A 12869-nucleotide genomic window follows, 5' to 3' on the forward strand; every position below is an offset into this window, starting at 1 on the left:
GGGTTGTAGTTTACTTTTTCTCCTCTGTCTTGGCATCTTTTCTCACTTAGGTTTTCAGTACATACAAAATTCAGCTAAAAGCAAACACGTGGGTTCTAAATATGACAGATTTCTGTGATTTGATTGCTGGTGCCCTTCCAAAAGGCAACCTGGGTGGCCACTGCATGGAGACAGTGTTGGCCTTGATAGGTGTCTTGTTGGATCCAGCGTGGTTCTTACATTTTTATGTAATACTCCACTGGTATGTATCACATGCACAATGGACTCACACTGAGTCATATTGGAAATTGAAATGGAATCATTGGGAGTTATGGCAGCAGCATCATACCTTATATTCAGAAAATGGATGATCTTAAACCTTGGCAGTTTATGCCAAGTCAGTTAATGGTCTTCCTTGATTTTTGAGGCAAAAAGAATAAGATGTGGTTTATACAGAGCCAGTGTGGTGTGCTAATTTGAGTGTTGGACAATGACTTTGGCGACTAGAGTTCAAATCCCTGCTCAGCCATGGGTGACCTTAGGCAAGTCTCATCCTCAGAGGGAGGCACTGGCAAATCTTTGCTCTGAAAAAATCTTGCCCAGAAAATACTGTGATTGGCTTGCCTTACGGTTGCTGTAAGTAGGAAATAACTTAAAGGAACACAACAACAATAACGTGATTTATAAAGTGGAGAGGAGTGCTGAGAATACCATGGACAGCAAAAAGACAAACAAACGGATCCTTGAACAGATCAAACCAGAACTCTCCCTGGAAGCCAGGACAATTAAACTGAGGATGTTGTACCTTGGACACATCAAGAGAAGGCATGATGCTACGGAAGGTAGAGGACAGCAGAAAGGTAGAGGACAGGAAGAAGAGAGGAAGACCACATGATAGACTCAGGGAGGACATATCTTCTCTCTCTAGCATCACTACTTCTTTCTTCGGGAGTTGGCTTTATATAGGAGCTGTAGGCTGAGCTATATGTCTGGATTAGAAAGTCCTGTCCACTCCCAGAAAGGAAGAAGAAATTTAAGGGGTTCCCATTTCCTATCCCCAACTCGTGTCACAAAAGTCTTGCTTGTGCCATAATATGAGGTCACATTAAAGAGGATGACATGTCTTTGAGCACCTTCAGGATGCCTTTGTCTCATCACAAAAATCTCTAACTGTCCCTTCCTACTGTGCAAGAATCTTATTTCAGGATTACAAAATTAAACCAAACAGGGAAGTAGGGGAAATGTATAGGATACTTTTCCTGTGGTTACCATGCCTTGAGAGTGGAGTTGAGATTGACCTTCAAGGTGCCTTCCATCTTGTATCATTCTATGTGGATGATATTGTTTACTAGATGTGTACCTGCTAGTGGAGTGGTAGCTTCAGTTGCATAGATACTATCCATGTGTGTTTCCCACAGAATAGAAAAAATTGATGGATTTTAGCACTTGCAGTTCTATACCACTTTATAGTGCTAAACACTCACTAAGCGATTTACAGTGTGTTGTCCAATTGCCCTCAACAAGCTGAGTACTCATTTTATTGACCTATGAAAGTATGGAAGGCTGAATCAACCTGGAGCCCTGCAGAATCTTACAACATTTTGGCTGCAGTATAACCTGTGCCACCAGGGTTAATTTTGGTTGCCCACTTTCTCACGGACAACAATCCGGTTGTGGTGAAACTGGAACAGCAGAGGATGTGCTGACATCTCACCTTGCCTAAATAAGGCATCTGTTAATAGTTTGCCTCAATCAGCTGTAAGTTCCTGCCTTTTGGGAGCCTAAATTGGCATGGAAAGCCCTCCATCCATCTAAAGTTGAAAATATTTTGTTTGAATTTGATTAGATTTTTGAAGAGACTATTCACCATTATGCAGCTCTGCCCTCTGTCTGATTTGTTGCAGGGGGGTGCCTGGGCACTGGGCAAAAGTAGCAAGATGGGTTGTGTGTCAGGGTATTCACCCAGAGATCTTCTAGCTGTCCTTGCACACATGGAGGAGAAAAGAGCACTCTAAGTCTTACTACAACCAGCATAATGATGGTAGTACCAATGTACACTCTGCAGCAATTCAGCTGGATCTTACCTTCCACCTTGCACTGACAGCAGTAACCACAGACCTGGTGGCTTGGAAGTAACTGCTTGTAAGGATTCAATTTCCTTTGCAAGATATCCCAAGCATTTGCTTATTTGAATGCTTATAAGTAAAGTCAGAATTAAGGTAAATTTAACAGATGTAAGTTTGTTTTTAAAGATCCCCCTCCCCCCCAAACCCCCAGTGATTTAAAAGTATTCTCAATAACCTATGGAAATATTGGTGTTTAATAAAGTTTTTACTTTCTTAAACCATACTTTAAGCCTAATATTACAGCTTTCCATTAACATAAAGGTACAGTTCCTTATTTAACTAACCATTTATGAAGAACCTGCAACCAGCAAACACATGCTCTTAACTGTAATTGATTGTAACGCAAAATACAACATCTAAAATTCACAAAATGGTGATACCTTTATGGGGACAACCAACATGAACAATATACATGTAAGCTTTCAAAGCTTCATGAAGCAAATAATTCAGGCAGACGTGTTGAAAAATACAAGAGAAAGTGGAGGGGGGAGAATGACGATGTTAGGCATTTTGTCAAGATGTGCTGCTTGTCTCAGTCCAGATAGTACAGAGGGGTATTTTTGCAGGCAGGTCCCTTTTACTTCCAGCCTTGTGTATATTGGGGGATTCTTAAAAGTCCTGGAAATAAAACTTTAATTCTATCAACAAGACAGAAAGCTACTGCCTTTGAGATCCAGTTTGTTTTGAATCCTTTGTACTACAGTTAGGCTCCTAAGTTAAAATATTACTTCTGAAAAGACTATGAAAAAGCACTTTGCTTTTGTACTTGTGAACCTTGCCTTATTTATTATGGAGGATCCTTATCTGCTGCTCATAGCATTGTTCATCTGATCAAGGAATTTATCCTAACCCTTATAACACCCCTTAATATTTGCAAGTAGGTCTTATTTAAACAATAAACTGGTCATGTAGAGTAAATAAACAACCCAGACTTTAGTTTATCCAGCTAGAAGCCACAGAGAGGAGTTTAACAACTTACTGTAATGTAATTTCTGGTGCTAAATTAGAAAAAGGGATTGAATGGGCAATAACATTTACATTGCAATATGGAATTAATTACTTAAGCTGTGTTCTTAGCCCCATGGTTTATTGTGAAATATAGGAGATTCACATAAAGCCCTTTCTTAGAAATACTTCCGGCTTCTGTTTTACATGAGGCCATCTGTGATGGCCAGAGTCCTTTCTAGGGATCCATTAACCTTCCCAATTGTGTGGAGGAGCTGTGTAGGCAAACATCTCTTTAAAATTCTGTTGAACAGGAAATGCATAAGTTAGCACAGCCTGTTTAATTTTTACTAGGCTATTTCTTTTCTTTTTTAAGGCTACAAATACATCATATGTGTAGAAGTGGAAAATTTATACTCCAGCCTATAAAAGCACAGCTCCTAGGAAGTATTGTGTTGCTTGCTTTTCCAGCCAAAGTGTCTGCTGTTGATGGCTAGAGAATAAATATTTTTAGTAACCTATGAAACCTGGCACATGGAAATAATATGTTTTCCAGTGAGCTGGAGCTTAACAGTGTCAGACACCATATGACTCCCTTTCAGCTACAAAAGACAGAGCTCTACCAAGAGGGGACATTTCAATCAGCTTCAGTGCTCAAGGAGGTGCAGATTTAAATATTATGTACATCATAGGATTCATGCTTGTGCAATCTTTTAGCCAAGGAAAATGTAGAACCTGTTTAGTTCTTCAAACATTTGAAACCTCACTATTTAAAAAAAAAATCTGATGTGTGGAACAGAGCCACAATTTTACCTTAGTAGAAATGTCAACTTATTAGTACAGAAGGGGGATTTTACTAAAATAAATGGAATAAGTATACTCAGTACTGTTAAAACAGAAAAGTCGTTCACTTCTTGTTGTTGTTGTGTGTCTTACCATTTCTGACTTATGGTAACCTTTTCACAGAGTTTTCTTAGCAAGATTTATTCAGAAGCTTTTCCTGTCTCTGAGTCTGAGAGAGAGTGACATGACCAAGGTCACCTAGTGGGTTTCTATGGCTGAGTGGGGATTTCAACTCTGGTATCTGGAGTCATTGTCCAATGCTCACACTACTACACCTGGTGGCTCTTCATGCATATGTACAAAGAAGATTTCACATTGTGGGATTGTACAAGCTTTTGTGATTGCCATCATCAAGGATAAGGGAAACATGACATAAGTCAGTGGTGTTTAAAATGGAAATCCAGTGTTCTAGGCTCTGAAATTAAAACAGCCTGATGCTGGAAAAGGGGCTGCTATAACAACCAATGCCTGAAATCATTTATCAACCTGGGAGAGCTTTTATGTTCTGCCCATAAATTTCTATGGCTACCTCCCACCTATACCTTTTGTGTGGCATGGGGTGGAGGTGAGAACATCTAGTAGTTTGCACCATCCAAAACCTCCCCCCTCCCGTAGCCATCAAGCCCTTGGAAGGATGCTGCGCTGTTGTTTTATTGGGGAGGCAATTCATACATTGATGAGGCAGATCATCTCATTTGGTTTAAGTCTGGTTTAAACTAGCCAACCCTGCCCTAAAGCTCAGTCAGGAACAGACTGTGCATATTTTTTAAAATATAAATTAAAACTTTCGTATGTTATTAATACATATTTCCAATCAAGCATAATATACGCACATCACTTTTACTGAATTCCTTCTCTAGAATCCCTCACTAAGAAAGAGTTACAACTTTCTGACATATTCTAGGCTCCCCTATCCAGGATTAAAAATGTTCTTAAGATCAAAGCAGTGTAACAATCATTAGGTGTCATGCATTGTTTATTTAACTATTCCTACAGAAAACAATCCCCATCTCTTCATATGTGTTGAAGAGGTGATGGAATATATATTGGCATCTACTGAAATCAAGATTAGATTTAAAATGAACAACTATCCTATGGCTCCATGTGAAGAATCTTAATAAAATAACATAGCTGGAATTTCCTTAGGTGCATGCCAGCTTGATGCAATAGCTGCTTACTGAGAAGTAGCCCCACCAAGTTATGGGACATAAGAAGTATTGAGGGCGATTCCATGGTCAGAAATACTAAAAGATAAAGGAGTTCAGGATGGATGGGAGTTTCTCAAAAGGGAGATACTGAAGGCACAATTTCAAACAGTTCCAGTGAAAAAGAAAAATGGGAGGTGTCTCAAGAAACCAGGATGGATGACTAAGGAACTTTCAACAGAGCTAAGTTTGAAACGGAAGATGTATAAGAAATGGAAAAGGGGGGAAATCACAAAAAAGGAATTAAAAGAAATAGTAGGCATGTGCAAGGGTAAAGTCAGAAAAGCTAAAGTGCAGAATGAACTCAGACTTGCTAGAGAGGTTAAAGACAACAAAAAGGGCTTTTTTGGATATGTCCGCAGCAAAAGTAAGAAGAAGGAAATGGTAGGGCCACTGCGTGGAGAAGATGGCAAAATGCTAACAGAAGACAGAGAAAAGGCAGAATTACTCAACACCTTCTTTGCCTCAGTCTTCTCAGAAAAAGCAAAGGGTGCTCAACCTGAGGATAATGGAGCAGAGGACAGAATAGGGGAATTTCAGCACACAATAAGCAAAGAGATAGTACAGGAATATCTTGTTAATATAAATGAATTTAAGTCTCCGGGACCAGATGAACTCCATCCAAGGGTATTAAAAGAACTGGCAAATGTAATATCGGAGCCATTGGCAATAATCTTTGAAAACTCCGGGAGAACAGGAGAAGTCCCAGCAGACTGGAGGAGGGCAAATGTTGTCCCCATCTTCAAAAAGGGGAAAAAAGAGGATCCCAACTATTATCGTCCAGTTAGTCTGACATCAATACCAGGAAAGATTCTGGAGCAGATAATTAAAGAGTCTGTGAACATCTAGAAAGCAATTCCATAATCACAAAAACTCAACATGGGTTTCAGAGAAACAAGTCATGCCAGACAAATCTAATCTCTTTCTTTGATAAAATTACCAGCTTGGTAGATGAAGGGAATGCTGTGGATATAGTATATCTTGATTTCAGTAAGGCCTTTGACAAGGTTTCCCATGACATTCTTGCAAAGAAGCTTGTAAAATGTGGACTAGACAAGGTAACGGTTACATGGATTTGTAATTGGTTGACCGGCCGAACCCAAAGGGTGCTCAACAATGGCTCCTTTTCATCCTGGAGAGAAGTGACCAGTGGGGTCCCACAGGGCTCTGTCCTGGGCCCAGTGCTATTCCACATCTTTATCAATGACCTGGATGACAGAATTGGGAGCATACTTATCAAATTTGCAGATGACACCAAATTAGGAGGAATAGCTAATACCCCAGAGGACAGGATCAAGATCCAAAATGACCTGAATAGACTAGAAAGCTGGACCAAAGCTAACAAAATGAAATTCAACACGGAGAAATGTAAGGTATTGCACTTAGGGCGGAAAAATAAAATGCACAGATATAGGATGGGTGACACCTGGCTGAATGAAACTACGTGTGAAAGGGATCTAGGAGCCCAAGTAGACCACAAGTTGAACATGAGTGAACAGTGTGATGCGGCAGCTAAAAAGGCCAATGCAATTTTAGACTGCATCAATAAAAGTATAGTGTCTAGATCAAGAGAAGTAATAGTGCCACTGTATTCTGCTTTGGTCAGGCCCCACCTGGAATATTGTGTCCAGTTCTGGGCACCACAATTCAAAAAGGACATTGAGAAACTGGAGTGTGTCCAAAGGAGGGCAACAAAAATGGTGAAGGGTCTGGAAACCATGCCCTATAAGGAATGACTTAGGGAGCTGGGGATGTTTAGCCTGGAGAAAAGAAGGTTAAGAGGTGATATGATAACCCTGTTTAAATATTTGAAATGATGTCATGTTGAAGAGGGAGCAAGCTTGTTTTCTGCTGCTCCAGAGAACAGGACCCGGAACAATGGATGCAAGCTACAGGAAAAGAGATTCCATCAGAACGTTAGGAGGAACTTCCTGACAGTAAGGGCTGTTCGACAGTGGAATGCACTCCCTCGGAGGGTGATAAGAGTCTCCTTCCTTGGAGGTCTTTAAACAGAGGCTGGATGGCCATCTGTCAGGGATGCTTTGATTTGGATTTCCTGCATGGCAGGGGGTTGGACTGGATGGCCTTAGTGGTCTCTTCCAACTCTACGATTCTATGATTCTATGACATTTATCTCCATATGGCTGGAATCCTGCAGGTGACATAATTATAGACATTCCACAATCCATTACCTCTTTGTTCAGTGCCCCTGTCCCTGGCTGCCCCATAGCAGGTGGAGGAACTTCCAGTTGCACCTGCTTGGCCTTGGCAACTGCCTGCCTGCAGGGGTGCAGTGTAATTGCCCTTGGGCACCTTAATTTGGGAGATGGGGGCTACTCTACCTTTCCCAGGTATGTGAGGGCAGCCGGAGCAAATGGCAGAGGTGCACCTGGGAGTCCTCCACCTGCTATTGCTTTGTTTGGGACTAAACTGTGAAAAAGAAACAGCTTCCCCCACTTCCCGACAAGAAGAGATTTAAGGTCTGTCAGCATGCTTACTGGATTTCAGCCTCAGTGGATTTTTGATCTGAATCTCACTGTGTGTCTTTTGGGTTATGGATCACATTTGGCATGTGTGACTGTGGCTGTTTAACAAGGAAAGGGAACACTTTGAACAAATTGCAATGTTTTTCATGATCTTTAATGTATATTCTTCCATGGACAACAACAAAAAAACTATTGAAAAGATTGTAAACTTGTTAGAATAAGGCCCTGCACAGCACTGCATCAATTGATGGCACTTAGGAAATAAAAACAGCAATACTTGAAGCCCCAAATCAAACTGAATAAAAATTCAAGTTATTTCATTTGACATAAAAGAAGTGACTATCTATTTCACTTTATTTTAAAGATACCTTCATAACCTATGTTTCACCGCTTGAGCAAAATATACAGCATATACATATATATTTCTCTCTGACATTTAACTACATTCCCCCGAACACGATTTACATTTTCCCTGCTGAAGAGAAAATCATGTACACATGATTCACAAGGATACTTAATCATGCAAGATGAAGCTACTGCCAGTTTCTAAAGAATCAGCAGTATAACATTATTTGCGGAGTGTTTTTCCCCAAAATGAAGTCAAAGAGATGGCAGTATCCTTTGATCACATTTCACATGGAGTGCTTGAAAGTTTCCATATACAACTGTACCTCATAGTTCTGTTGTTCTGAAGGACTATTTCTCCAGGATTCTTTCAAACTTAGGGTTGATAAAGGAGAACCCAGCAAATGCAGATTGATCCATTGAGTCTATTAAGTTTTTGTCACTGTAGGACAGTCGAGGCTTCTCACTCAAAAACTCTCTGTCAAAGTTGCTGTAGTCATTTGCTGATTTCTATGGATCACAAATACAACAACATTTAGTTAAAGCAGTTTAATCAATCTAGACCATGGATGTGCCCCCCCAAGCCAAAAACAATTTTTGATTTTTTTTAAAAAAAATGCGTTGTCACAAAATTATCCTGTAGCAGGCATGGGGCACATTTCCACTCCCAATGCACTCTACTAGGCCAATTTAGGCTCAGGAAAGGCCTTTAAAAATAGAGGCAACAACAACAACAAACAACTGAAAGGAAAGTGACTTCTGTTCACTTTCTGTTGTTAAAAAAGGCTTCTCCTGGGCCTAAAGTGGCCCAAAACATATGAAAATGACTCCAAGCTACGTTAAGGCATTTGGAGACTTTTTTTGATGGGAGCAGTTGCAGCAGAGGTTTCCTCCAAGGTTTCCTGGGCAGCTAATGCAGCACCCTAGCCTTCTATAGTTTCCCACCCCAATCTAGATAAGAATTGTCCACAAGTGCAAGAAATCATTTAAATTAATGACATGAGAATCTAGGGGCCCATTCACACTGCACAATTATAGCACTATGATTCCACTTTAACTAGCATGGCAACATCCTATGTAATCTTGGTGTCAATAGTGGTTTCTCTGGCTGATCATTCTAAATACCCCATGAAAATACAAATACTGGAATTCCACAGGGGCCTTTTCACATTACAGAATTACAATGGAATCGTTCCACTTTAATTGCCATAGCAACATCCTATGGGATCTGTAGTTTGTAGAGAGGTGCTTAGACGCCTCAGCCAAACCACAAACTCCAAGATCCCCCAGGAGGTTGCCATGGCAGCTGAAAGTGGAATTACAGTGCTCTAATTGTATAATATAAAAGGGCTTCTGTTCAAGCCTTCCCCAGCCAGTAAAGTCCAGATGAGTTGGACTACCATAATCTGTAGCAAACATGATGTAAGTACGCTGGGTAGGAAATTGTAATCCAAGGCATCTGGATCCTTGAACCTGGTGTCCTCCTCTTAGTAATACTTGGATGCAGCAGTCTCTAGTTCATGAAATATTATGCCATAATAAATATATTAATCTTTAAGATTCCATGACACTCTTGGCTTTTTTGTACCAGCCTCACAATGCAATCCCTCGGGAAAAAAGACATTGAAGTTTATCGCATGGGGCATAAACCGTTCCCCAGCGCGTTCTAACGGGGACGAGCGTGGGCGCGCATGGAGCACGATGGGCACCGGATGGGGCCCAAAACGCGACTTTATCGCACGGGGGAACGCTGCCGCCGCCGCCGCGCGTTCCCATTGCGTCCCAATTCTGTTCCAGAGGGCGCCATTTCTGGGGACGCTTTGAAACAGTCCCCAGAAATGGCGCCCTCTGGAACAGAATTGGGACGCAATGGGAACGTGCGGCGGCGGCGGCGTTCCCCCATGCGATAAAGTCGCGTTTTGGGCCCCATCCGGTGCCCATCGCGCTCCATGCACGCCCACGCTCGTCCCCGTTAGAACGCACTGCGGAACGGTTTATGCCCCATGCGATAAACTTCATTACCACATTTTTCTCTCTGGATTCCATACTCTAGCTATAGTTGCTACAAATCCAAACTCAGGCAATCATTGCTCACAGGCAGAACATGTGCTTGTTTGCAAAAGATCTTAGTAAATTTCCTGCTAAGTTTCAGACCTCCCAAGGATATGGAACAAAGGCAGTGAATATAAAGTACCAAATAATTAAAAAAATTGCAAGAAATAGCATCTTTAGGCTGCATCATATTGAACAATGTGGAAACTGCTCTAAAGGAAGAGTATAATAGTATTGTATAAGCATGAAAGAATCAAATCCATTAAAAATGTATATCAAAGTAATCTTTTTTTCCAAATCATTGCTCAGTAATTAGGTTTATTGGGTGGCCACAAATCTTAACCATTTCACATGGTGGTAGGAATTATTTTAAAACAGAGTGAAATGTCTCTGCTTGAGACATTTTGTGTTTGCAAACTGTGATGGTGCTGATCTCACCCACAGCCCCTCAAATAAGTTCAGAATGTAGTTCAGAACTTAGTGCTGCAGTCCTTTGTTTAAAAAAAAGTCTCGCAATATATTTTAAAATGAGAATTTTAAGAGAAATCATCATTATCCTCAATGGGATTTGAGCTTACACTCAATTCCCCTTATGTGGGGGGGGGGGGGGAGTCCAGAACAGATGCCCTGCATAAGGGGTGGGCCAACTGTACATTCATATTTAAAAATACACAATTTTGAAATGTGAATGTACAGTTGGCCTACCCCTTACATGGGGCATCCATTCCGGACTCCCCCCTCCCCACGTAAGGGGAAATGAGTGTATGTTCAAATCCCATTGAGGATAATGGACACGCTCCATTGTTTCTATTGGGGCTTGCCTTCCGTGTGAGCTTGAGTTCACGGAAGGCAAGACTGTGGAAGAGGTGGGCCAACTGTACAACTAGATGTGGCATCTCTCTCTCTTTCTTTTTTAAAATGTCTGCTGTGGAAACATGGAGACTTATAATGAAGGTGAACATATCTGAAAAAGACCACTCCTATGGTGAATGTACATCATCATTCCTATGGTAATATGCTGCCCTTAGCTCCTTCATGAAAGAGTGGAATACAAATACTGTGGAGAAAAGCAGCTGAGTGTGACACCACTGAGCATCCGGCAGTTTCAAAGGCAACATACCACTTTAGGTTTGAACGGTGGGTCCATCTCCCTCTTCTCTAGCAATGTCCAGTTTATTGCTTTGAAGAAAGGGTGGTCTCTGATGCTTCCAGTTATTCCCAGTCGCTTTGATGGATCCCTTTCAAACAACTACAAAAGATAACAAAATAGTCTAATTAAATAACTTTGCCTGAAAGAATCAGCATGACTAGGAGCTGTCTGTGTTGGTAAGATGCTGCAACTGATTTATGTGATGGAACCTAAAAATCATAAGGCACCAGTTTTAGTCATCACCTTTGCTACTCATTTAGGCTCCATAGTACTGCTCTTCATGCTTTGTGCTGGCAGGAGTAAAATAGCTACAGATGCTGTGGGTGTAAAAGAGATAAGGCACTGGAGAAACAGGCTGCTTGGAGCAGACAAATTGTATGTGCCTCCTCTTACCCACTGTACAATCCTGGAAAAAGTACAACCACCATGACAGTGAACCAACAGGGATGTGGCCACAAAATCCCAGAATAGAAGATGACAAGTAACCATTTCCCACCACTCTCCTCTTCTTTTGGAGGGATCCCTACTGCTACTATTTGGGAAAAGTTAGGTGTTGGATCTCAAGTTGGTCATTCAGAGTGGTGATTTGGCTGGGGAGAAAACAATGGCAGAGATGCTCTACTGCCTCATCTGTGTATAACATGGCTCAATTCCCAAACTGCTTTAGTAGAAACCCATAGGTGACTGTATAATACATGGAGATAGGTCAAGGCTAGTCTCTTATTTCATAAGGCCCTATTTTACAAAAACATTTGCCCATGGGAGAGAGACATACTCTCCTTCTAACAAGCACATTAACAACAGCTTCAACATAACAGATTGGTAGAGTGAAATAATGTCTGTAGACTTTGCTGGTGTGCACCTTCTCAAGTATATCCTTAGATTCCTTGGTAATCCAGCGTGGATAATGTGGCGTGTCTACTCGGATTGACTCAAATAGCTCATCTTCATCATCACCATGGAAAGGTGACTGTCCAATAAGCATCTCATACAACAAGACTCCAAATGACCACCAGTCCACAGAAAATGTGTATTTCAATCCTTGCAGGATCTGTTGCCAACAAGAGAAAAGAAGACGTGTAAAGAGAAATAGGAAGTTTTTCTGCCAATGAATAATCCTCAAGAAATGTGAAAACCAGCGTTTTGAGTTTTTACCAGTTCAGGCATCTTAGATAATACAGGTACAATGTTTTTTATTTGCTCTGAATTCCTACTTTCAGGGGTTATATGATCACGTTTTATTCCTTTGATTTCACTGGTTGCATTCAGAGGTAGCAATGAATTGTAGCTTATCATTATGGGAGCAAGCTGTACCAGGCCCTGGCCTTAGGCACTCTTTTCTCCTATCCTTTAGTAAAGACATTTGAAAGCAGGAACTCTTTGCTTTAATTACAATGAACTGCAGTAGAGAACTATTAAGCTTATCGCATGGTGCTTGGAGGGATGGGAACGGAATGGGTTACCACATGGGAGAATGCCACCAATGCCACTGGTAGTCCACAAGCCATTGCCAGCAGGTGATTTTGAAGAATGGTTCAAAATCGTACTTCAAAATTGGCTGCCATAGAATGGCAGGGGAACAGCTTGGGGACTCCCTATGGCATCGGCAGCATTCCCCTGTGCAGTAACACAGATTTTCCTCCTGTTCCATCCTGTTCCTCCAAGTGCTGTGCAATAAGCTTATATGTCTGAACTCAAACTACTCTATGATTCTATGATTCTATATTGGGATTTCCTG

At 41.2% G+C, this 12869-nt stretch overlaps 1 protein-coding gene across 4 annotated transcripts in view; it reads right to left on the bottom strand.

Annotated features, from left to right (window-relative positions):
* Nucleotides 1–7441: 7441 nt before the first annotated feature.
* Nucleotides 7442–12869, bottom strand: part of PRKCD (protein kinase C delta) — a 129621-nt gene continuing 124193 nt past the window's right edge. For 2 of the 4 annotated variants that reach the window (XM_089523886.1, XM_089523875.1), the window contains exons 16-18: nucleotides 11994–12182; nucleotides 11102–11230; nucleotides 7442–8439 (exon numbers count right to left, since the gene is read on the bottom strand). In XM_089523886.1, the coding sequence (XP_089380012.1) occupies nucleotides 8281–8439; nucleotides 11102–11230; nucleotides 11994–12182 (477 nt within the window). In that variant the 3' untranslated portion in view covers nucleotides 7442–8280. The remainder of the gene's footprint in view (nucleotides 8440–11101; nucleotides 11231–11993; nucleotides 12183–12869) is intronic. The other 2 variants (XM_089523907.1, XM_089523897.1) reach the window with 2 other exon arrangements.

The sequence above is a fragment of the Sceloporus occidentalis genome, unplaced genomic scaffold, assembly GCF_023333645.1.
Source record: "Sceloporus occidentalis isolate IW3139 unplaced genomic scaffold, rSceOcc1.0.p SCAF_1, whole genome shotgun sequence".
In the NCBI taxonomy this organism is placed as follows: Eukaryota; Metazoa; Chordata; class Lepidosauria; order Squamata; family Phrynosomatidae; genus Sceloporus; species Sceloporus occidentalis.